This window comes from Erpetoichthys calabaricus, chromosome 2 (genome assembly GCF_900747795.2).
Source record: "Erpetoichthys calabaricus chromosome 2, fErpCal1.3, whole genome shotgun sequence".
Classification (NCBI taxonomy): Eukaryota; Metazoa; Chordata; class Cladistia; order Polypteriformes; family Polypteridae; genus Erpetoichthys; species Erpetoichthys calabaricus.
In genome coordinates this window covers 136349918-136372225 of record NC_041395.2, presented here as the reverse complement: position 1 = coordinate 136372225, position 22308 = coordinate 136349918, and the positions used below count along the sequence as shown (strand labels likewise).

Below are 22308 nucleotides of genomic sequence, written 5' to 3'. Positions count from 1 at the left end.
CCTAAATGGTTACAGCCAAAAAAAGAAGATTTATGCTATAAAACACATACTGTGTACTGTGAAAACAGTGACTTAATTGTGCAAACGTTTCCAATTTAATCCCCTCCTGAATGTCACAGATTATTTTACACCTGGCCGTTATCTTTCAGCTGTGCGGTTTTTTGTGTCAACGTTACTTCAATAAACAAAACTTTATCAATTTAAAGTCAGCACTTCGTGGACAGGTGTTATTACTACGAATAAATCAAACCAAATAATCCAATATGTAAATAAAGTGGAAAATAATATCCGTGTTTGTCAAGTGGTTTGCAAGGTTGACAAGACTGCGTCTGTGTGCTCGCCTGGTTATGCAAATTCACGGCATTCATTTCAGCCTGAGTGGATAGGTAGACGCCGGTGACGTCAGCAAGTCTACCACCAGAAAACGGCGACTTTGCCTCTCAGTGCGGCGGGTCTTTACTGATCGGCGAGTGCTACAGGGATGCACCAGAAAACCAACTTCAACATTTTTGTCATTCAATTTTGACACTTCAATTGCCCTTTTTTCACGCGCAAAGAATTACTTCAAGATGCGATCCGAGTGATCTGTCGATTTCGCCAATGCACGATATGCTAAACAGCGCAGTAATCTGGCCGTTTGTAAATACAGTTTCATCAAAATGACGACCTTAAAGAGTGAGCCGAGGCTGTTCTGTATGAATTACCGCCTGATTTAGTAATACACTCCCGAGACCTCAACTGGGAAGCTCGGGTATTTGACACGAGTGAATGACTATACCACATGGACATCCATGAAGTTTTGATTTTCTTTTATGAAGGAAAAACATTTTGATAACAGGCAGAGAAGCTTTGCTGTCGATACTGCGATTTCACATAACAACATTTTTAAACAAGTGCTTGAAAGCGACAGAAATGTTAAATTTTATGAGTAAAGCAAATCTCACTGTTTTAGAACGTTAATTTGTCGCTCTTGAGAACTAACTATGCCAACACTGTTATACGCAGTTTTACATGCGCTCCTGGGGATCCTGATTCCTCTTACGAATGTCACTGTCATTGTTGTCGTCTATAAACTCCTTAAAAAAAAACATGCAAAAAGTTATATTTTCATCATCAACCTGGCTGCCGCCGATATGCTGGTGGGGCTTATGTGCATCGTTGAGGCGCTCGATGATTTGTACGACGACGATTTTGACAAGAACATCACTTTCTGTCTCATCCGGATTTGCTTGACCATCACACCTTGCATCAGCTCCATTCTGACTCTGTTGCTAATCTCACTGGACAGGTACCTGGCTGTCAGACTTCCTCTGCACTACCACAGATTTGTCTGCACGAGGGCAATACTGGTCGTGCTCTTGCTCCTCTGGTCCTGGTCCTTCTTCATGGGGCATCTGCCACTCATCTCACCCTCGTTGCAGCAAAGCAACTACACCGGCTACTGTGGTCTTCTGTATTCAGCCAAAAGCGAATATCTCTTCATTCTCTGCTTCACCGTTTTCATTCCGGCCTTAGCGTCTATCATCTTTCTTCATTTATCGCTCGGCTGGATTGCTTTTATTCAACACCGACTGATTTGGAAGACATGGCCAACTCCTACTACTTCCATCTTGCTATACATGCGACATTTTAAAGCAGCACGGACGGTGTTGATAGTCATCATTTGCTTCGCGCTGTCCTGGGGACCCTATTATATTACCGGCGTGATCCAGGCAAGGTGCCCCGACTGCGATCTTAAAGATTTGTTGAAAGATTTACTCTTCTTACTCGGGGAGACAAATTCTCTGATGAATCCGTTGATCTACACCTTTTACAGCAAAGACATCAGGTCGTATTTGTCTAAACTTTGCAAGGGCTGGTTCCATTAAAATGTCAAAAATTACAGCGGAGCAGAAAGGACAGGAGCTTAAATCGAAGTTTCTCTCACCCTGCAGAGAAAGAGGAATAACGGGGAGGGAATCAAAAAGGGATCCTTGCATATTCTACTCACACTTACACAAACACACATAAATCTGGATTTAATTACGAACTGGAATTTAACGGATTTTCTGTGAATATTCATTTGCACGCATGCTATTTTTGCTGATCCGAATCAAATATGTGATATCTGCAGAATACATCTTTAGGATGGTATTAATACTTCTTCCCAGCGATGGACTTACAGCCTGCCAAGGAGTGACGGGGTAGGCTCTGCCCCAATCCCCCACCGTGACCCTCATTAAGCGGCTTTGAGAATGTTACTATTGCGTTTTATAATCAGAACCTCGCCATAAACCGAAGTAGTAAGTGGCGGACGTACTGCCACCTGCCGGCAATTCCTGAAAAATACTGTGGCTTTCACAAAGAGTGAGTACTGCTGTACAGTATAAACTTAAACATTAATGGATTTTGCGTGTATTTTTCAATAATAGTAAATGTTAACCCATGCCTTAAGAACTCCTCATTCCAAAATTGTTTTGTCTGTATTAAGATTGCTGCTTTACATTTATTACATTCGACGAACTCAGTCGTCATCAACTACGATAATACCAGTTTTTCGCTGTTTAACAATCTCTACTGATCGGCACGAACAAAAGTGAACGAATCCCAAACATATACTTTGAATATAAACAAGTGAATTTTTGAAAAGGGGCTGAAATAAGTAGAAAGTAATCTAACATAACTATTTTAACATAACATTACAACTTTCTATTACGTGTTTAATCAATCCTAACTCGTTTGAGGGTGTGTGGGTGGTTTGAGCTTGGGCTAATTCTGGACAGCACTGGGATCACTGAACCGGGTACAATCTGAAATTTCCAGTTACCCTAACTTGCTGGAGGAAATGAGGATGAGATGAGATGAGAACTTCATATAGACAGCGAGAGGGCACCAGAATCAAACAAGAAGCTAAGTGCTTTAAAAAAACTGACGAGCGGTAACAGAAAAACAGGCTGAGCTTAGAGCGTTTTTGTGTTGTGTCTGATCAAATAAGTACACATAATTAATAGATTTTAATAAACGCTGAGATATATTTGTTTTATATTTGTATTCAAGTAAATAAAGTTTGTTTTAAACTAAACTAACTGGTGGGCGGGTTGAAGTTGCTAGGCTCTGTGATTGGCCAATTTTGCTTTCAGTCAACGTTAAGCCTCGCCTATAATGTCTAATGTTGTGAGAGATTGGCTTGCTAAAAATCCTCAGCGACGTCCTTTAATACTCCCAGGAAGCCGTAATTTTGCAAACATGTGCGAGATGTTAACATCCACATAACAACGGAAAGCAAACATTATTATTAATTTATACTTGTTCATGCCTAAAATTAGAGCGCATTGAAGTCTGAGCTTTTACAGGAGTTTGTGCATTTTGAAAGAGTACACAGAAATATTTTTAAGCGTGAAAGTGCACTTTTCGACCTTGTACTGGACACACGGTTTAAAAATGGATAGACTGAAGTTTCCTTGGTGAGAACAAACACTGGCCAGTCGAATTCAATGATGAAACGAGTTGTGGAAATAATCGTATTTCTTATGTTTCATTAAAAACTAACAAGGCGACTGCTACATGTAAACAGCGTAGACTGGTGGGAATCGCACACTGGCAACTTCATTCTATCTATCTATCTATCTATCATTCACACGAAGGGAGCAGCAAACCGAAATGCAGCAACCAAGTGAGGAACCGGAAAGAAATTCAGAGTGCAGTGCAGGCACGTCGGGGGAGTCTACAGCGGTGAGACAACACGAATCAACCCCGGGTGGCGGTGTGGAGCCAAAAGAACCGTTGATCCAGCTGTATCTTGCCGATAGCGTCCCACTCCTGTGGCGTTCGGCGCACGTTAAACTGGCTAGAGAGAGGCTGGGGGTGGTCGGAGCAGCCGTGGGTTCGCTGGCTCGGCAACCTCGTCAAAACTGCCGTCTCTCCAGGCCGGTGCAGTTGCTGTGGGAGGAAGCTCGTTTTCTACTGGAGAACGGGAGAGCTGAGCTGGTGAAAGCTCTCAAACCGCAGGTGAGTGTCAGTGTTAATAGTAGAAGACAAGATGCTGGCGTTTGGCCAATGAAAAGGCACATCATTGACATGTGTTTCCTTAAAAGTGAAAGATGAGCCGAGTGTTTAATGAGTATTAGAGATGCGCGTTTCCATTTTAAACATTTTTGTTAATTGGGCAGTGGACTTTAAAAGCTCAAGATCCCAGGTTTGTAAATATACACACGTTCGTTTCATGCCTGTGTAGAAGGTTTTGAATTGTTCTCCATGAAAGGTGCAAATTAAATGACATTTTTTCTTATTTTCATATCTAGTATATCTTTTATTCTTGTATGTGTAAAGTATGATCTAGTTACAAGAAGAGGCTATTATTGTATATATTGTAGTGTGTACCGATACACGTGACAGTTAATGGTTAAAATCATTAGTATTCTTATTTTCTTTTCTCGTGGTACATTCTTTGTATTTTGATTAAACTTTATTATATTTAAATTGCCATCATGAAAGGTATTTGGTATTTTAAATGTTAAAAAAGCTCCCTTTCGCAAGGTGGGCATAAGTTTTCCTGAAGCTCGTATCCCACAAAATCAGTTGTCTTCTGCAAGAGTCTATAGTTTTTGAAAACCTGGCTCAAACCTAACCATTTCCTGTTTTCTGCAGTCCAAGCTGACACTTAAGTATGCGAATATGTAGGAAAGTGGGCGCTTAGTGACCAGAATAAAAGAGGGCCCAGAAATGTAGCTTTTTCAATTTCAAAGTTATCTGTAAATTCGCCACCAAGCTCAATCCAGTTAAGGACAAGAGGGGCAAAAGTCACTTACTGCAAGGTTGAAGACTCGCTTGTAGCCAACACTGGGCATGACTTCTGTCAGTTAGGAAACCATTGACTTCATGAGGGAGTTTTGGGGATATGGTGTTAAAATTAAAACATGTTAGTCTAAAGTCTGTTGTATCTCATTTGGCATCATCATGTTTCTTATCCTGTGTAACTTTTCTTTTTTTCTCCATGCAGTTGCAAATAGTTATAAAATGAAAATGAGAGGCAGATTGATTTCTTTCATAGTCCATGTGGTGTAGTGGCTGAAGAGCTGGTTTATTTACCATAATGCTGGTGCCCCAATTTTTCTTTTAACTGGAATCATCCTCTTGTGATCAAACTGAGGTTAATTTGGAAAAAGAAAAACTGATGTTAATATTTGTAAGTTTCCCTTTGGTGTTGATCAGCCAGTTAATGCCTGTGTGCACCACAAGCACTATGAGTGAGAGTGATTCACATATTTAATTGAATGTGTTTAATGGGCACTTTACATATATTAAAATTAAGTCATGCATTTTTTTTGGTATTTCAGAATTATGAGCAGGAAATACAAAGCTATGCTCATTATTTGGAGCGCAACCATGAAGAGCAACAAACATTTGCACTAGAGGAGAAGAAACAAGTGTTGAAGAGGGTGATGGAGGATAAATGCAAAGGTATAATACTAAGTAGCTGTCTGTCTATCTTTACATTGTCATATACTGCCTGCTGTGGCCAATTATGCCATTGGTTTACAAGTTGATAATTTCATGTTGTAAGAGAAATTGTTAGTAAAATAGCAAATGTTAAACAATGTTTTCTTTACTATTTGAATATTACTGGGTAAATGATGAATTCAGTTAGTAACCTGGTTTTAAAAGTGGGAATTGAAATAGATAGATAGATAGATAGATACTTTATTAATCCCGATGGGAAATTCACATAGAACCTTGAGAAAGTTGTTGTAAAGTTTAATTTACTGTATCTTACATATAAATGTAAATTGTGTGGTGACAACTGCAAGCCGGAAAAATGTGTATAGTAAGACGTGTACTCAATAAGGTAAGGCAAGCTCCCTTGGTAACCTTTTCCTCATTATATCTACATATGCAAGTTTGATATATAAACCCTCTTGTGACTTATTTTACCTATTAAAAGAGTTGTATTTGCTGAAAACAGTTTTTTTTAACACTGATGTCAGAGATAAAAAGAAAAAAACTTTATTACACTAGGAGAAACACTTGTAAATTAAAGGCTAACCTCACTATGCAATTTATTGCACCACATTGGAAGTCTACTATAATAAATTCCTGCACTTTTCTCCACACTGAATGTCTGAGATCGAAAGAGCAACCCACTCACTGCGCTGCTAGTAGGACAGTTTTGCATGAATTGTGAAAACCTGGCAGAAAAGGCAACCTTTTGGTATTCCATAATACACACACACTTGTGAAATTTAGAGTATCTGAGCTGGCAGCAGCCACAGATTTAAAGGCACCCTTTTTCCCTTTGTCGCTCAGACGCTGGGCTTACAGTATAAAGCTTACTATATCATGTGGGTGACCCTAAGTGCTTGCTGCGTGTGCTGTAGATGTTTTTAGCCATGCATTTCTAATTCTCATACGATAACAATTTTCCTTTTTCCTAAATTTGTTATGGAGATTATGTGAAAGCTAGATTGATGTTTTCATTTGGTAAATTTAAAAGTATTATTACATACCTGGTTTAAAATGCAAGACCTAGGTCATTTACCTGTAGTTGTTAGGTAATATCAAATGCTTATTTCTTGGCATTTCACATTTTTCATTTTGCTATGTATTTTAATTCCATCAGACCTTAAAGTTGAAGTTACAACATTTAAAATAGTGTCTTTTGAATAAATACAATGTTTGCTTCAAGTTATTCAAATACTTTTTGAAAGTTGCTATCTGGACAGAGTTCTGGATGACAATCTAACACCGGATACTGATAATTGTTTCAGTCATTGCTGCTTCAGTGGCTGCACACTGCCTAATAGGTTTTATTTTTATTACAGTAATCCCTCCTCCATCGTGGGGGTTGCGTTCCAGAGCCACCCGCGAAATAAGAAAATCCGCGAAGTAGAAACCATATGTTTATATGGTTATTTTTATATTGTCATGCTTGGGTCACAGATTTGCACAGAAACACGGGAAGTTGTAGAGAGACAGGAACGTTATTCAAACACTGCAAACAAACATTTGTCTCTTTTTCAGAAGTTTAAACTGTGCTCCATGACAAGACAGAGATGACAGTTCTGTCTCACAATTAAAAGAATGCAAACATATCTTCCTCTTCAAAGGAGCAAATAAATCAATAGGGCTGTTTGGCTTTTTAAGTATGCGAAGCACCGCGGCACAAAGCTGTTGAAGGTGGCAGCTCACACCCCCTCCGTCAGGAGCAGACAGAGAGAGAGAGAGAGACAGATAAAAAAATCAATACGTGCCCTTCGTGCTTTTAAGTATGCGAAGCACCGGGCAGCATGTCGCTTCACGAAGCAGCTGCACAGAAGGTAGCCAACGTGAAGATAATCTTTCAGCATTTTTAGATGAGCGTCCGTATCGTCTAGGTGTGCGAACAGCCCCCCTGCTCAATCCCCCTACGTCAGGATCAGAAAAAGTCAACGCAAGAGAGAGAGAGAGAGAGAGAGAGAGAGAGAAAAGTAAGCTGCGTAGCTTCTCAGCCATCTGCCAATAGCGTCCCTTGTATGAAATCAACTGGGCAAACCAACTGAGGAAGCATGTACCAGAAATTAAAAGACCCATTGTCCGCAGAAACCCGCAAAGCAGCAAAAAATCCGCGATATATATTTAAATATGCTTACATATAAAATCCACGATGGAGTGAAGCCGCGAAAGGCGAAGCGCGATATAGCGAGGGATCACTGTATAGCTGCTTCCACATGGCAGTAGGAGAAAAATGTACGTACTGCAAAATTCATTAACTAATTCAGTGGGGCTACTTTATATTACTGACAAAATCTTTTTTTTTTTTTAATTTTTCTCTTTGCATAATGATATTGGAATATGATCTGCATATTTTACAGCTAAAATAAGCAAATAATATGCTGTTACAGGAAGAGCCCTGTTATAAAGACAGTTTTACTGCATAAGTCTGTTTGTTTCTATAATAGCATATGTTTGATTCACACATTAGTGATAAATATTATAACCTGCAAATGAATTGTGCTGTTAGTCAGAATACATTCAAGTAGTAAATATCATTAAAACAAATTAGTTTTTAAGAATGCAATGCCGATTGTACACTTCCCTGATCTGTGAATACAATGTTCCTTTTCCATCTTGTGTATGCGCAGTGAAAAGGTTGTTAAATTAAAAATCTTGGGCGTTATACTTCAAGAGTTGCCCAGTTTTATCAAGAAGATGACTATTTTAATTTCATATTTTATAAAAAGGCAGAATTCAGAGGCTGTTGATTTGTTAGGTTTAAGCGATCTCAGCATAATTCACAGGAGTTTGGTTGAGTGAATTGGAAGAAATTTAAACTGATTTTAGAAAGTTACGTTTTGAATGGAAGTCGTCAAGTAGGATACACTTCTAGACGGAAAGCTCGTTGTAGTGCAATTGAATAAATACTTCATAATAAGGAAAATGAGTTTACATGAAAAACTGGGGCTGTTCTCCTTATTTAATAAATAGGTGATAAGACTTATTGCATAAAGGTAACTTTAGCACTTAACAGTATAAAAGAAATGACAGTGTTAAACATCAGGCTCATGATGACCTGAAAACAACTGTTAAAAGCAAATTATGAAGTCAGTTATTAAAGGCTCGGTGAATATTTTAGGTGCAAAAAGACTGTTCTTTGAAAATTTTGAGGTGTTTTAAGAACAGGAAGTGTAAAACTTAATATGTTGCTAAGAAAATAGTATAAACACTTTTTGCAGTTATCACTCTATTAAAGCCATTTAAATGTCTGAAGTTGCTTTGAATATTAATTTTTATTCTGAACAATCTGGAGATAAGGAAAAGTCAAATTATGTTAACATTTAAACTGCATTAGATTCAAGGACTGAAATGTATTTCAACAAAAAAAAAAAAACCTCTAATCATAATTCTTAACTTACCATTAAACTAATGGAAAAAAAAAATACATAGTTTTTGTCTAGTGAGGTTGAAATGGAGATAGCCTGCCCTAAAAAGATGTCCCTGTAACATGGCTGTACCTGTTTTTATGAGAGGATTTTTTCAGGAGTGGCTTAATTAACAATATTTTAACAAATACATGTATACATGCATTATTATGTTGTGAGTATATAACTGTATACATGTTGTTGATTTTGCAGTAAGTATAACTTGAGATTTTTATTCATGGATGTTTTGATACTATTTGCTGTTGATGAACATTGCTTCCTGTTGAAGCCTAGTGTGTCAGAAACTTTGTTCTACGTTCCCCATAAAAACATGAGATTATAAAACTGTTCTCAGCCATCAATACAGACATGACTGGGTAAGTAACATGTAAAAAATAATTTTTGGGTGGAGTCTTCCTGTAATTCCTGAGATGTCAGGCTAGTGGTGGTCTGCAATGTTATACTTTTTTCAAGATGCAGTTTAGTTAGTTTTGGAAAAAGTTTCAGTTTAAAATTTCCCTGATTCTGATTAGTAAAACTTTTCCTTATGGGACTCATTTTTTCATTCTTTTTTTTTTTTTTTTTTTTTTAAGTACAAGCATGCCTAAACAACAGAATAAGGAAGTAATCTCCCTTGAAAACAAAAAAGTAAATATAAAAAACATTCTAGGCACTGATTAAAACTTACATTTGCAGCTGTTGAGACCATGAGAGAAAAATGTAAAACCGAGAGATCGAAGTGACAAAGTGAGAAGGACTGATTTGAAAAGTGTCATTTTTTTTCTTTCTTTCTTCTAAGATGGTGCTTCAGCTCCAAGTTCAATCCAGTCTGTGAAGGGTAGTCTGGATTCTTTGGAGAGTTCGTTCAAGTTTCCTTGCTCTGCAGTGATGGTGCAGCTTTGCACAGCTAGAGCTAGATTCAGCTATACTCCAGAAGAACGTCTTTGGCTGTCTGCAGAATTGGCAAACCCAGTTGATGAGAGACAGAAAGTCAGATATCGGGTGTTCAGTGATCTTAGGGAAAAGGGCTATTATTTGACTTCTGCTGGTAAATTTGGAGGAGACTACCTTGTCTATCCAGGTATTACCCTGAGCATGATTATATTACATTTGTAATAGTATTGTTTACAAAACTGTAAAATCAAGTCTTTAATTTCATTTTTTCTTTTTCCTGAATCCCTTTCCAGGTGACCCCTTGCGTTTCCATGCACACTTCATTGCTGTGTGTGTGCCACTTGATAAAGAGACTCCATTCAGTGATTACCTTTCACTTTCAAGATTGGGTTCCAATGTAAAGAAAACTATTTTATTATGCTCTCCAAGTCAAACTGATGCAAACTATGTGCATTATACATCTATACAGTGGAGTGGGATGGTGTGACATTTTTCCAATATCTATCTGGTTGATGAATTTGTTTATAGAACAAAATGGATGAAACTGATTTCTGGATATTAAAGAAAAGAAATGTTATATGAATATGAAAATAAACTAATTTATGTGAAATTAGGAATGCACTTGTAAAAGTAAGTGTTGTGTATATATAAAATTACTTAAACCAACTGAAACCTGTTTAGTCCATTTTGGAAAATGGTGGGTAAAGCCTGTCTTGCCAGGAGTGGGCCCAAGATAGAAATAAAGGCCTGGACAAAGTATCGGTCCATTGCAGGGCCCTCTCACACATACCCACAGTCACACTCCTGCAGGGTCATTGTGGCACCCACAGTTAACCTAACTAGCGTGTTGTGTAGGAGAAAAACATCCCTGTGAAGTTGGCTTTCCTCTGATATCTTCCATTGGTTATCCAGCTACTCAGTGTTGGCTGGAAAAGTGTAGGACTTCGTTGTTAGTCGCAGCAGTGTTTTGTCCATATGCGGATGATTCCACTTCATCCCCCTTTTCTAGGTCCGTTTTTTAATTGTTCCAGGTTCAGCCATTCCTTCTGTATCGGTTGTATGTAAATATTGATAATAGCTTAAAAGTCTAATAGTCAGAATTTACTGTGATATTTAAAAGGGTTTGATCAGAAGTACTACCTGTAGAAATTGTCTGAAAAACAATGTAAACAACAAGATTATTTTTGAAAACACATAGGCCTAATGGCCAACATAATGTAGCAAGAAGAACTGACATTGAGTAATTTTAGTTAATTCCATTAATTTAATTCAGGATTCTTGAGGACTGAGGCCTAACCTGACTGCAGCAGACATGCAGCAGGAACCAATCTAGAATGGGACAGCAGTCTATTGAAGGATTTACTCATTTGGGATTAGTATTGGAGCTGCCAATAATTACCTATTAATGTTTTTATAATACACGTTTGGTGCACACAATGGCCATTATTTCTTTCACTTCTCTATGAATGTCTAGATAAGGTGTCTCTGGATTGACAGGTATTCTTGTAGGTAATTCCCTGAAATGTATAAAATGATTTAAGAAAAGTTCACAATTCATCAGAATATTGGTGTTAAAACTGGAACACTTGACAATTAAGCAACCATTATTAAGATTACATTTGATTTACTGTACCTTTCAAATCGTATTTCCTGTCCGTGAAATTGTTTTTGGTGAGGATTTTTGAATTTCTTTTACAAAGTACATTTGAATACAGCATTTCCTGAGACTTAACATAACATTCCTAAAAACATTTAATCCAAGTTAATGTGGCAGAGGGATGGAGCCTATCCAAGAAGTGCAGTCAGAAAATAGCTCTGGCCAGAATGCCAGTTAATCACACGGGCCAATTTGGAATCACCAGTCAACCAAACCTGTTCCATATGTATCCAGCAGTATTGTGTGTCTTATATATTACTGAGCTAAAATATTGCTAAAGGACTTTGTTACTTTCTATTACAGAGTTGTACATTGTAAATTCATCACTGAATTTTATTAATTTACAGCATTCAGTACATACCCAGAAATAGATTATATCTTTTTTGTGGCTGCACTTACCATTTCAGTATGCCAAATGTAAAAATGTAGAAACACATATATTTTTGTACCATTTATGGCTTGTTATGCTGTTCATTATAGATGCCCTTTGTACAAAATAAAGTATTTGTAATGGGTTAATTTTTGTTAAAAATGTCTCTAGCTTCTTTTCCAGTTTTTATTTGTGAACAAAGTCATAGGCAACCCTCTAGGGAAGCATTGATAAAAGATTGTTCATGTTTTTCCAGTTTGAAAGTCTCACAAAGACTCAAGAGTTTCTTACTCAAAGATGTCAGGTATTGTGGAAGGTGTATCTTTTCTAGCTGATTATTTACAGGAAAGGTCAGCAGCATGTACATCTTGAATAAGGTTTTTTCAGCTTTTATTCTGCTTGCAAGCAGTAGGAGGTCATCAGTTGTTATTTGTGATTTAACAGTAGGTTGTGTTCTTTGGTCCTTTAACTATAGAATGAAAACAATTAAAAGAGTTAGTAAAGTCATTGTCACTACTGCCCAATGCCATGTTGTGGCATATAGCATTTTAAAAGAACTCAATTTGATTTAAGTTACCACTATTATTTTATAGAGCAGGACACAGAAAGTAGTCTTTATTCCTATTGCTGTTCTTATTTTAGGCATACTTATGGAAGTACAAAGTGTTGAAAATACTTCACAACATTTTTGTTTTGTTAAAAATGACAAAGCTGTCTTTTCATGTCTATAGAATCGTTTTAATGGATTCAGAATAAAGTTAGCTTTGATATTGAAAGGAAGAAATTAAATTTTCCTTCAGACATTTACATACTTTTAGGTAAACATTACAGTAGGTAATTATATTTTGTTCTAGCCCACAAACAAATGTATTTTATGTTGTCAGTCTAGAAGAACACATTTGCCTGTTTCTCATTTGTTTGAGTTTTGCTTTCATAACACCTCTACTATATTTAGATCAAGGAGGTAGTTCTAAATGTTCATTTTTTTATTATGATAAATGCTGTGCTTAATTTCAATGGCAAAGTGACCCAAACATAAACGTGAAATGACTGTGACTGATGTTTTCATTTTGTTATGCAAGTATAAGCTGTACTGTACCTGCATTTTTGTTCCTACATTAAATTTGATTTGTTTTCCCATTGCCAAAAAGGAGATGAAAATCTTGTCTTGTCCCAATATTCTTACACCAGTATGATTGTTCAGGGAGAGAAAGATTGGTTTTAGTGGAGCAGAATTACTAAGAGATGTACTTTCATTCCACCACCAGTGTTTGACTTTTTTTCCATTTTCATTTAAGTACATCCCACCATGGATATTAATATTTAACCTGTAGTAAGAGAAAAAAGGCCATCATAAATTGCTGTAATGCATCATTAGGAATGGTTTCTACATTTTTCTCCAGTAAAAGGTGTCTGGGGTGCCATTCATTTTTTTTTGCTCAGAAATTTTTAAGTTTTCCTGCAGACTATAACTCTTTCAAACAAAGCAAAATATTTAATTGAGCCACATGGTTTGCTGCCAGTCATTTGAATTATGTATTATTTGCTGTCATAAAGAAGAATTTGCATTATTTATTTACACTTTTTCCTTACCTAAAATGTACAGTTTAGAGTTACTCTGCCTAGTTCACTAAAATATATATTTTGAACATTTTTCCCCAAATATCTTTGGGACTACTACCTGTACCATCTAATTGGATTGTGTACTATTTTTCCATGGTGAATCGCAATCTGTTGCCAACATTGTATGCACCATTATTCCTAAACATTGTTATATCATGAGGCTGTAATTAAAACTGAATTTCGACTTTTCTTCTTAATAATTTTGCTATCAAGTGTAATAATAAAAAAAGAAAATTCTGCTACTGCATTTAAGGTTATATTGTATATCAACAATATATTAAAGAATTTTCCCTCTTTTCCCCCACCCTAGTTTATTTAAAAAGTTGCCGCATTATGATATTGTCTAATGGCTTTACTAATGGCACAACAGTAATGTTACAAAGAGAGTTAATCTAATATTATCACCAGTATTTTTATTTAGCCCTTTCAGGGTCATAGTTGGACACTTCTATGATAGTCGAGAAATATAATCCCTCCATCAAGTCTGATGGACACAGACTTTAAATACATTTAATTGCACAGTCAAGTGTAGTATTTTCTTTTTTGAAAGTTAATAGTATACATTTTTTGCTATTCTGAAATGTTATGCCATGTATCATTTGCTACCAAGACAAGTCATTGCTTCTCAAAGCCTTGTTCAGAAAATGGATGGAGGAATTTCCCTAATGTATTTAAAAACAATTTTACTAGTGTATCATTTCTTTGTTTAAGTGACAAATACAACATTTCATTGCTGCAACTAAATTTAAGAAACATAATGCAAGAGTCCATACCACGTACCAGACAACTCCATTGGGATAGTAGCAGGTTCCCTTTCCCTGGGAGTCGAATACTGCTTGGATTGCTGCGTCATTGGCTTTATCCTCCAGCACCAGACACACAAATTCCCTTGTACAACTTAGTGTGACAAGAACTGCTAAATTTCCTGAAGGGTAACTAGTATGTATACATTAAGGTGTGAAATAATTTTTCATTTACAGGAACAGACTTGCTAAAGGAAATCTTGAATACAATTTTTAACTAAAACAGACACAATTTCTGTATATTAAACCTCTTTGAATTTTGAACTTGAGTACTTTTCTCATTCATATATATAATTTTTTTTTCTTTCAAAAAATATAAGTCTATCATACATTGTAGTAAAAGCATGTGAAGTAATTGCACTATAGCCAGTATACAGAATGCATACCTTTTAGTCAGTGTGATTTCTCATTTTGATTGAGTGGAATACGTCTATTAACTAAGGATACCATTTTTACAGTGACTTGATGAAATTAAATATTTGATACACAGTATGTAATATACTTCATAAATCATATCTGGTGCACAAAGCCAAAGTGATGATAATGCTGCTGTTTACTGTGGGCAGCAAGAGAGAATTTGCAAAGATAGCCATCTCGATATTTGTTCATCAGAAAGCTGTCATATTTGCCTAATTAAACTTTATATGCTCACATGTGTAGCTATTTTATTATCAGATATTGGTAAAGAGCTGTTGTTTCTGTCAGTCTTGGTGGGGCCTTGTATTCAGGGCATGGATAATAATTGACAGTGTACTGTATATATAGAATAGAAAAACAAAGTTAAGTATTGATAGTTTCTCTTTATAGTTTTACTTTTAAAGGATACAAAACTTGAGCTGTTCCATCAGAGAATAGTGTTAGAAATTTATTTCCATTTGTATAATACTTTTCTGTAAATGGAAGCTTTTTATCCTGTAATAGAAAAACAGTATTTCCAAATCAGAAAATGAAAAGTGGCTTGCTACTGAAGGAGAAACACATTTTTACAATAACTACACTACACTATGTGTAACTTGGTGGCAAAATATTTATTTCTTGGAAGTATAATTTACTCTCTTCTACTGCCCTTTAAGTAAACATTATGCTTTTATTTTTAGAAATTGTCTCTATAAAGATGTTTTTTTTATTTTTAGGTATCTGAGGCATAAAAAGAGATTTTCCTTTTAAAATAACTTTGACTGACAGGCTTGAGTCATGCAGATCTTTTTTCATTTTACATTTACATCATTTAGCAGACGCTCTTATCCAGAGCGACTTACAACAGTGTTTGTTAGTTTTTTTTCGCATACCCCTTGGCGTCAGAGCGCAGGGTCAGCCATTGTACAGCGCCCCCTGGAGTAATTACAGGTTAAGGGCCTTACTCAAGGGCCCAGCAGAGTAGGATCTCTTTTGGCACTGACGGGGATTTGAACCGGCAACCTTCGGGATACCAGCGCAGATCCTTAGCCTCAGAGCCACCACTCCACCCCAAACCAAAGGACAGGATGCAATTTAGATGTTTAGAAATGGAAAATGGAAACTTGATAGAATGATGAATTGCAGCTCTGGCATAGTGATCCACTAGATTGTATTTTCTTATAACTAAATAGTTTTCTGGTATTTTGATTTTTAAGAAGCACTTCGTAGTGCACTGAACATGCGAGGGAAGTGAATGAAAGGCACCTCTGGTGGACATGTTATTTTCAACAGCATTTGTTTAACAGGGTGTAATGCGAGACAATTCTTAATAAGCAGATCAAAGAGAAAAATTACAGTTACAAAAAGTAAAGATTTGGAGCAGAATTCAAAGTGCTTCTGAAACTAGGGATTTTTTTTTTTTAATAGATTTGAATTCTAACACTCCTAAAAAGGCTCATCAACAGATGGGAGGAGAATAAATCAGTATCATATAGTACTTTTCAGTTTTTTTGTTACTCTTTGTCTTTCACTATTTAAATAGAGAATTTTATATCAGTAATCATATTGAGCAGTTGGTGCTCATACTGGTTCGCGAGAGAGGACACAAAACACCGGCTCTTACTTTGTATGGTACCATAGTGAAGTCTCCCACATTCATAAAGAACTCATTCTCTTCTTCATTGCTTCCTCCCTCTTCATTTTGTATTATTTCTTCAGTTTCATCTTTTGGAATCAGGGTCCAGTTGCCATCTTTGGGTGCACATCTTGACAGCTGATAAGAGATTGTTCTGAATTGCTTTGAATCTAGATTTTAAAATACATAAGAAAACATTAAAATGCACAGAAAATTAAAAACTCTGTATGATTTCTATCAAATCAAAATTTAAATAAATCATATAAGGTATGCTTAAAATGAAAAAAAAAAAAAGCTTTAACTTGAGCTCTGCTGATCATAAAGAAAACATTTAATAATATTTTCAGTTTTAATTAGGTTTTTTCTATAATTAGTAATAAGACAAATGTAAAACATTATATAAACTAAAATACCAATATTTAGTAACCTACACTCACCCAGCACGTACATGAGCAAGCAACCCTAAAATGACATTTGTGTCTTCTGTTACTCTAAGGAAATTCATTCATTTCCAAACCGGTGTGTTGCTGTACAGACTTGCAAGGCCTTGAGTGTTGGCATTGTGCAGCACAGAGCAGGAAACAACCATGTCTGTCCATTGTAGGGCACAGTCTATCACACTAAATCAGACTATGTAGTTTAACTTAATATATGCCTTAGGGATGTGAAAGCCCACAAAGAAATGGGAGAACATGTACTCTTCCCTAAGACAGTGTCAAATTCAAATCCAGAAAATAATCAGTCAGGGATGATATCCTCTATGTCACCCGTAACGAATATAGATTGATAAAAAATAACTATTTAGCTTACTATTAGAATAGTTTCCAGAAGTGTCTTCAGCCTGATAGTATTTTTCCATTTCTCGTTCTCGCAGTCTATTAGAACAACAAAAAATATTGAAAGAACTAATTGCTTTATGGGCATAGTTTTACAAGTTATTTTTTATTTAATTTCCATTTGCATTTGTCAGAAAATATATATTTGTTTATATCTGAATGCATTTTACTTCGAATATAGAAACATACAGTATGAATTTATGTTTTTACAGGGCCTTTTGAAGCATAAGTTCATGTTTCATGGAGCATGTGTTTCTGCTTTATTTCATATATATATATATATATATATATTGCATGATACATGAATTTGATCAATAATAACACAAGTGGAATTTCAAAGGATCCTATGATATTACACTACTGAACATTCCATAAAGGACATCTTGTATTCACCTTTGTGCAGCTCTCTGCTTGACTTTCTCCCGTTCCTCCTGGTCTCCAAAGGGAGGATGTGGGTCGACAGAGATTTTTTCAGACCTCTTCTTTTCTAGAATAGTTATTCTTTCTCTTGACAGGAACTCCCATAAAATTTGGTACTGATCGCAACAAAAAAACTTTACAAAAAATAATATGTTACGCGTAAGTATTTTTTATTTATAGACAACATTGTTGTTGTTTCACTATTAGAAATAAAGAGGTACCTGTAAGTGAACTTCTTGCTTGATTGGACTGGTTGTGATTTTATTGCTGTGGATTTATTGTGACCATCTAACACACATTCACACAGATTTGATATGCCTGTGAATATACTGTAAATTGAGTGAGTGTATGTGTGAATTTGCTCTCAAAATGGGCTGATGCCTCATGCACAGTTAGTTCCTGCATTGTGTTCACTGTTGCTGTTGGGACTGACCTCTGCAACCCTGACCTGGATTAAGTGGGTTTGATAGTAGATATTTTGCACTAGTCTTTTCACTTCTTTCTGAAACATTTACATACGTCTATGAATTTTAGATGAACAGGGATTGGAGTCAGTGACTGAATGGCAGTGAACTGGGGGATGCTAGAACACATATTGATAATTGTTATCTCTAATAGGGAACTTCGAACAGAAAAGGAGTAGAAAACATGAAATTGCCAAAGAATTAAATTGTATCAAGGTCACTCATGAAATCTGTACTGAAAAATGGGATACACTAAGGAAACCTCACGTAAGAAAGGAATAAAATCTTTTTTTATATATAAAAACAGGATATAGTTTACTTTAATAATACTATACTCCTAGCGCTCTGGATTCCCGAAGAATCCATGTTTCTATGACTTCCTTGCATTAGGCTAGCATTGATTTACATTAATGTGCCATTTTCTGAATGGTTACCGGTATGCTGCGTTTTTCTCCAGAGAACCTGAATTTCTCTGTCACTATTGGTAGTTGAATGTAACTCTACTATTTTGTGGGAGTTATCTCCACACATTTTGGCTTGAGGGATAGAACAGAGTGCTACACTCATTAGACTGAGAAATATTGGTATAGCTAATTAGAGGCAAAACTAAGGCAATGGAATGTTGGGAGTCAGATGATGGTGATAAATGAGCTACTGTAAGTGAGGTAAGCTCTTGATAAGAACTGTAATTAAAGTAAGATGGCCCCATTGCTGGGTGCTAAATTCACCTGAATCATGTCTGTATGTTCAATGCACAATAAAGCTTGTTTCTGCTGCGTATCCTGAGACTCTTGAGTGCCTTTTTTGGGCTAAGGGTGCCCATCTCCGCTTTGACAATCTCTCCTAATTAGCTGGGAGATCAGAGCAAATATCAATTGACACCCAGCAGTCAGCTCAGTCTTCTCTTTCTCTACCTGTTTTAGTATTACTAGAGCTACTTGGGTCAAAGGCTTGATTGGCTTAGAGGTACTGCAGCCAAAACTTAGTGAGAGAGATATTGGGGCAGGGGATAATTACCCCCAGCTCATAGTTAGGATCCTGAATAATGTGGTACACATAAGGTTTGTTTTAGCAATGATAATTTCATTTTTATGTCATCACTGTTATCATGTCCTTCCTTGTGTGTTTTATTAGATAAGCAGTTATCTTTGGGTAAAATATTTTGGAATTGTTCACTCTTAGTTAGGGTGTAACACCGAATGTATTACAACTACACACCAAAGTTATCTGAAAATCATCCATCCATCCATTATCCAACCCGCTATATCCTATCTACAGGGTCACGGGGGTCTGCTGGAGCCAGTCCCAGCCAACACAGGGCGTAAGGCAGGAAAAAACCCCGGGCAGGGTGCCAGCTATCTGAATATCATACAGTAGTAATGATTTAATTATCAGTATTTAATTTATTCATTTTCCAAACTTAGGTTACGTTCACAACTGTGTTTTCATTTAAAAATGATCTCCATCCATGCTGTCATTTTTACATCATTATAAAAGTATCACCATCTATACTAAGATGACTGATGTTCGCCTATATAGGGCATGTCTTTGAAGGAACAAAATTGCCCTTGAATATGTCACAAAACTGTTGTGGCTGGTAGGTTATTTGCCTTTTGCACATGTGTATAGCATTCAAACTATACAAAACGCAATTTAGATGCATACTGGTAGGCAACACACTAAGCACCATGGAAGCAACTCTTTTGTGTCCACTATTGGGAATGAGACATTGTAATGAGCAGGATCCAATCAGGGAATAGTCCCATAATAAGCACAAACCTATCTGAGCACAATAAGAGTCTGCATTTTCTAAAAATCTATTTTTGCCTGTCCACATTACAATGCTGAGGCTGCATTTTCATAAGTATATGGCTCTGGAGAGTGTTTTCAAATGGCATCATTTTTGGGAGTTGAAAACACCAGGGTAGTGTGGACAAAAAGTGAAAACGAGGGACTAATGTTGACATTTTTAAAAGAAAACATCATTATGAAAGGATGTTAAATTTTTATACAGCTGGATTTGATTTCAGCAAGAAATTCATGTAAGCTGTCAAATATTTTATGAAAGAATTGAGAACCAGAGTACCTTGCATGTAAATGGACAATGAGAGGGAGAAAACAAATGTTGCACTGGTGTATCATAAACTACTACAATGAAAACCATGTAGGAAGCTGGAAAATAATTGGGTACATAAAGTACATTGTGTTTTGTAATTAATACAGAAGTGCAAACAGAGTGTTCTAAAACAAGCATAGTGAGAGACCTTAGAATATATTGAAAATCCAGAAAACACTTTCATCTGCCCCATTTCTGTATCCACTTTATCCAAAATGGAGTCATGGGTGGAATTTAGTAGAAAGCAGTGCCCAGCCTTACATGGCTATTCCACTGTAAAGCACACTCACTTACTTAGTCTAGGCCCTTTAACTTAAAAGGATATATTTGGGATGAAGTGCCCTGTGAAAAACCTCTTGGACATGAGGAGAATGTGCAAACTCTACACATGCAATCAGCAGGATGGGAACTGAACCTAGGTCTCGCTATTGTGAAGTAGCAATGCTAACAATTCTGCCACTAGAAGAAAAGGTGAATGTCTTAATGAAACTACTGCAAAGGATGTGTAAAATGTGGTGTTAATATAGGACAGGACCTCTGCTTCTGCTGCAGTTTAAGGTATACTTCATGTTTCATAGTCTAAGAAATCTAATAAGTATTAACAAACAGAAAAGGCAAGTGAGTATCTTTCCATTCAAGGTAAAAGACAGGTGTGTAATGAAGATGTCCAATATCTCTCTGTGCAGTTACTCCAAGCAGATATTATCCTGTTTCCTGTGATACATGTTTAGATAGATAGATAGATAGATAGATAGATAGAAGTGTTAATAGGAAGTCTAATGTTTGTCATTGGCCAACAAAGATAACAAATTTTACTGTAGGAAAATTCTGATAAAAGTGCATTCATCTTACAATAGCTTACCTCATCAATGCTGCTGTTTTGAATCTGATTGTGGGAGGGAAACGGCTTCAATTTCTGGCCACAAAATTCACATAGAACTTGAGTACATTCAGTCTCAGGGACCTAATAATTTAACAGACAACCTTAGAAAGCTTGACTGCCACAGTGTTTTGGCAGAGATCAAGTGAAAGTGTATAATTTAGGCAGTTTAGTACACACCATTCAATCATTGTTAGAAATTTGAATGGGTCATCAGTGAAATAACCTGGGGCCTCGTGTATAAACAGTGCATACGCACAAAAATGTTGCATACTCTCGTTTCCACGCTCAAATCACGATGTATGAAACCTAAACTTTGCGTAAAGCCACGCACATTTTCACGCTAGCTCAAACCCTGGCGTACGCAAGTTCTCCGCTCGGTTTTGCAAACTGGCGGCAGCCAGCGTCAAATTAGTGCTTTTGTTCCAGTGTGATTTCCCTTTCTTTTTTAGATCCACATCCCTGACCCGGCTTTATCATATACACTGAAACTAACCGCATATTGTTTATTAGTTTAAGGCATCTGATTGTAATTAACCTGTAACAATATAATGGTCCACGGAATGGCCAAACTATTCCAAATACCATAGCTGCTTTAGAATTGTTACTCTCACTGCACCTTCTTCTTTCAGCTGCTCCCGTTAGGGGTTGCCACAGCGATCATCTTTTTCCATATTACTCTCACTGCACCACTCATAATATTTATATCACTTTATCTGATTGTGGAATCACTGCTGTACAGGAGCTGATCAGAAAGAGAATTATCGGTATACAGCATCAAGCACATGCTGCCTCAGCCATGCTGTCTATTTGAACTGCTCTCATACGACAAACGCTTCAGAGCCTTTCCTGTAGGGACATCGCGGTTCAAAAACAGTTTCATCTCAAGAACTATAAACGCACTCAATCAGTCCATTAAGTGCTCCTTGTAAAACTGTTTGTACTTATAAGTACAATTACCTCACTGTAAACTTGCAATACAGTTATAGTATTGCACAACCTGAGCCACTTCATAAAGCGTGTATTTACTACATATGATGACAATATCATTTTTAAGATGAAATGCAGTAAAAAATGTTTATTACATTATACAGATAAAATGTTAACATTATTTAAATAATCTATGCATGTATTGTTAATAATTAAACATGTGAGGACACAGTATCGCAGTGCCAGCGACAAGCTGGTACCCATTCAGGGATTGTTTCTGCCTCGCACTGTATTCTTGCTGGGACTGACGCGACACTGGATGAATAGAATAATTAAACATGTACTACAAAGATATTTCAATTTTCCTTAAAAGTTTTGAAGAATCGGCGTTCTAAGCCTACAGATGGCTT

General features: G+C 36.5%; 3 protein-coding genes across 4 annotated transcripts in view; 2 read left to right on the top strand and 1 right to left on the bottom strand.

The window, feature by feature from the left end:
- Positions 1 to 669: 669 nt before the first annotated feature.
- LOC114643535 (glucose-dependent insulinotropic receptor-like) lies at positions 670 to 2046 on the top strand. Its single transcript, XM_028792113.2, has one exon. The coding sequence runs from the start codon at positions 984 to 986 to the stop codon at positions 1866 to 1868; it is 885 nt and encodes a 294-aa protein (XP_028647946.1). The 5' UTR covers positions 670 to 983; the 3' UTR covers positions 1869 to 2046.
- Positions 2047 to 3144: 1098 nt separating this feature from the next.
- On the top strand, positions 3145 to 11943 carry tsen34 (TSEN34 tRNA splicing endonuclease subunit). Of its 2 annotated transcripts, XR_007934286.1 has the most exons (5): positions 3145 to 3987; positions 5316 to 5439; positions 9673 to 9954; positions 10061 to 11396; positions 11832 to 11943. XR_007934286.1 is itself a non-coding variant. In XM_028794543.2 (4 exons), the coding sequence occupies exons 1-4, from the start codon at positions 3640 to 3642 to the stop codon at positions 10252 to 10254; spliced, it is 948 nt and encodes a 315-aa protein (XP_028650376.1). In that variant the 5' UTR covers positions 3145 to 3639; the 3' UTR covers positions 10255 to 11727. The 2 variants fall into 2 exon arrangements, 1 of the variants encoding a protein (XP_028650376.1); XM_028794543.2 differs by lacking the exon at positions 11832 to 11943 and having other exon boundaries at positions 10061 to 11727.
- The window catches only part of LOC114646368 (glutamate-rich protein 6-like), a 28067-nt gene continuing 17621 nt past the window's right edge, over positions 11863 to 22308 (bottom strand). The window contains exons 7-14 of the mRNA XM_028794542.2: positions 20951 to 21052; positions 17482 to 17642; positions 17063 to 17127; positions 16241 to 16422; positions 15047 to 15132; positions 14198 to 14353; positions 12894 to 13122; positions 11863 to 12263 (exon numbers count right to left, since the gene is read on the bottom strand). Coding sequence (XP_028650375.2) covers positions 11997 to 12263; positions 12894 to 13122; positions 14198 to 14353; positions 15047 to 15132; positions 16241 to 16422; positions 17063 to 17127; positions 17482 to 17642; positions 20951 to 21052 — 1248 coding nt within the window. The 3' untranslated portion in view covers positions 11863 to 11996. The remainder of the gene's footprint in view (positions 12264 to 12893; positions 13123 to 14197; positions 14354 to 15046; positions 15133 to 16240; positions 16423 to 17062; positions 17128 to 17481; positions 17643 to 20950; positions 21053 to 22308) is intronic.

Excerpts from the sequence above, each read along its gene's own strand:
- LOC114643535 (XM_028792113.2), top strand. The coding sequence starts at position 984 with ATGCCAACACTGTTATACGCAGTTTTACATGCGCTCCTGGGGATCCTG.
- tsen34 (XM_028794543.2), top strand. The coding sequence starts at position 3,640 with ATGCAGCAACCAAGTGAGGAACCGGAAAGAAATTCAGAGTGCAGTGCA. Across the intron at positions 3,988-5,315 it reads TGAAAGCTCTCAAACCGCAG|AATTATGAGCAGGAAATACA; the intron begins GTGAGTGTCAGT and ends TTGGTATTTCAG. Across the intron at positions 5,440-9,672 it reads GATGGAGGATAAATGCAAAG|ATGGTGCTTCAGCTCCAAGT; the intron begins GTATAATACTAA and ends CTTTCTTCTAAG.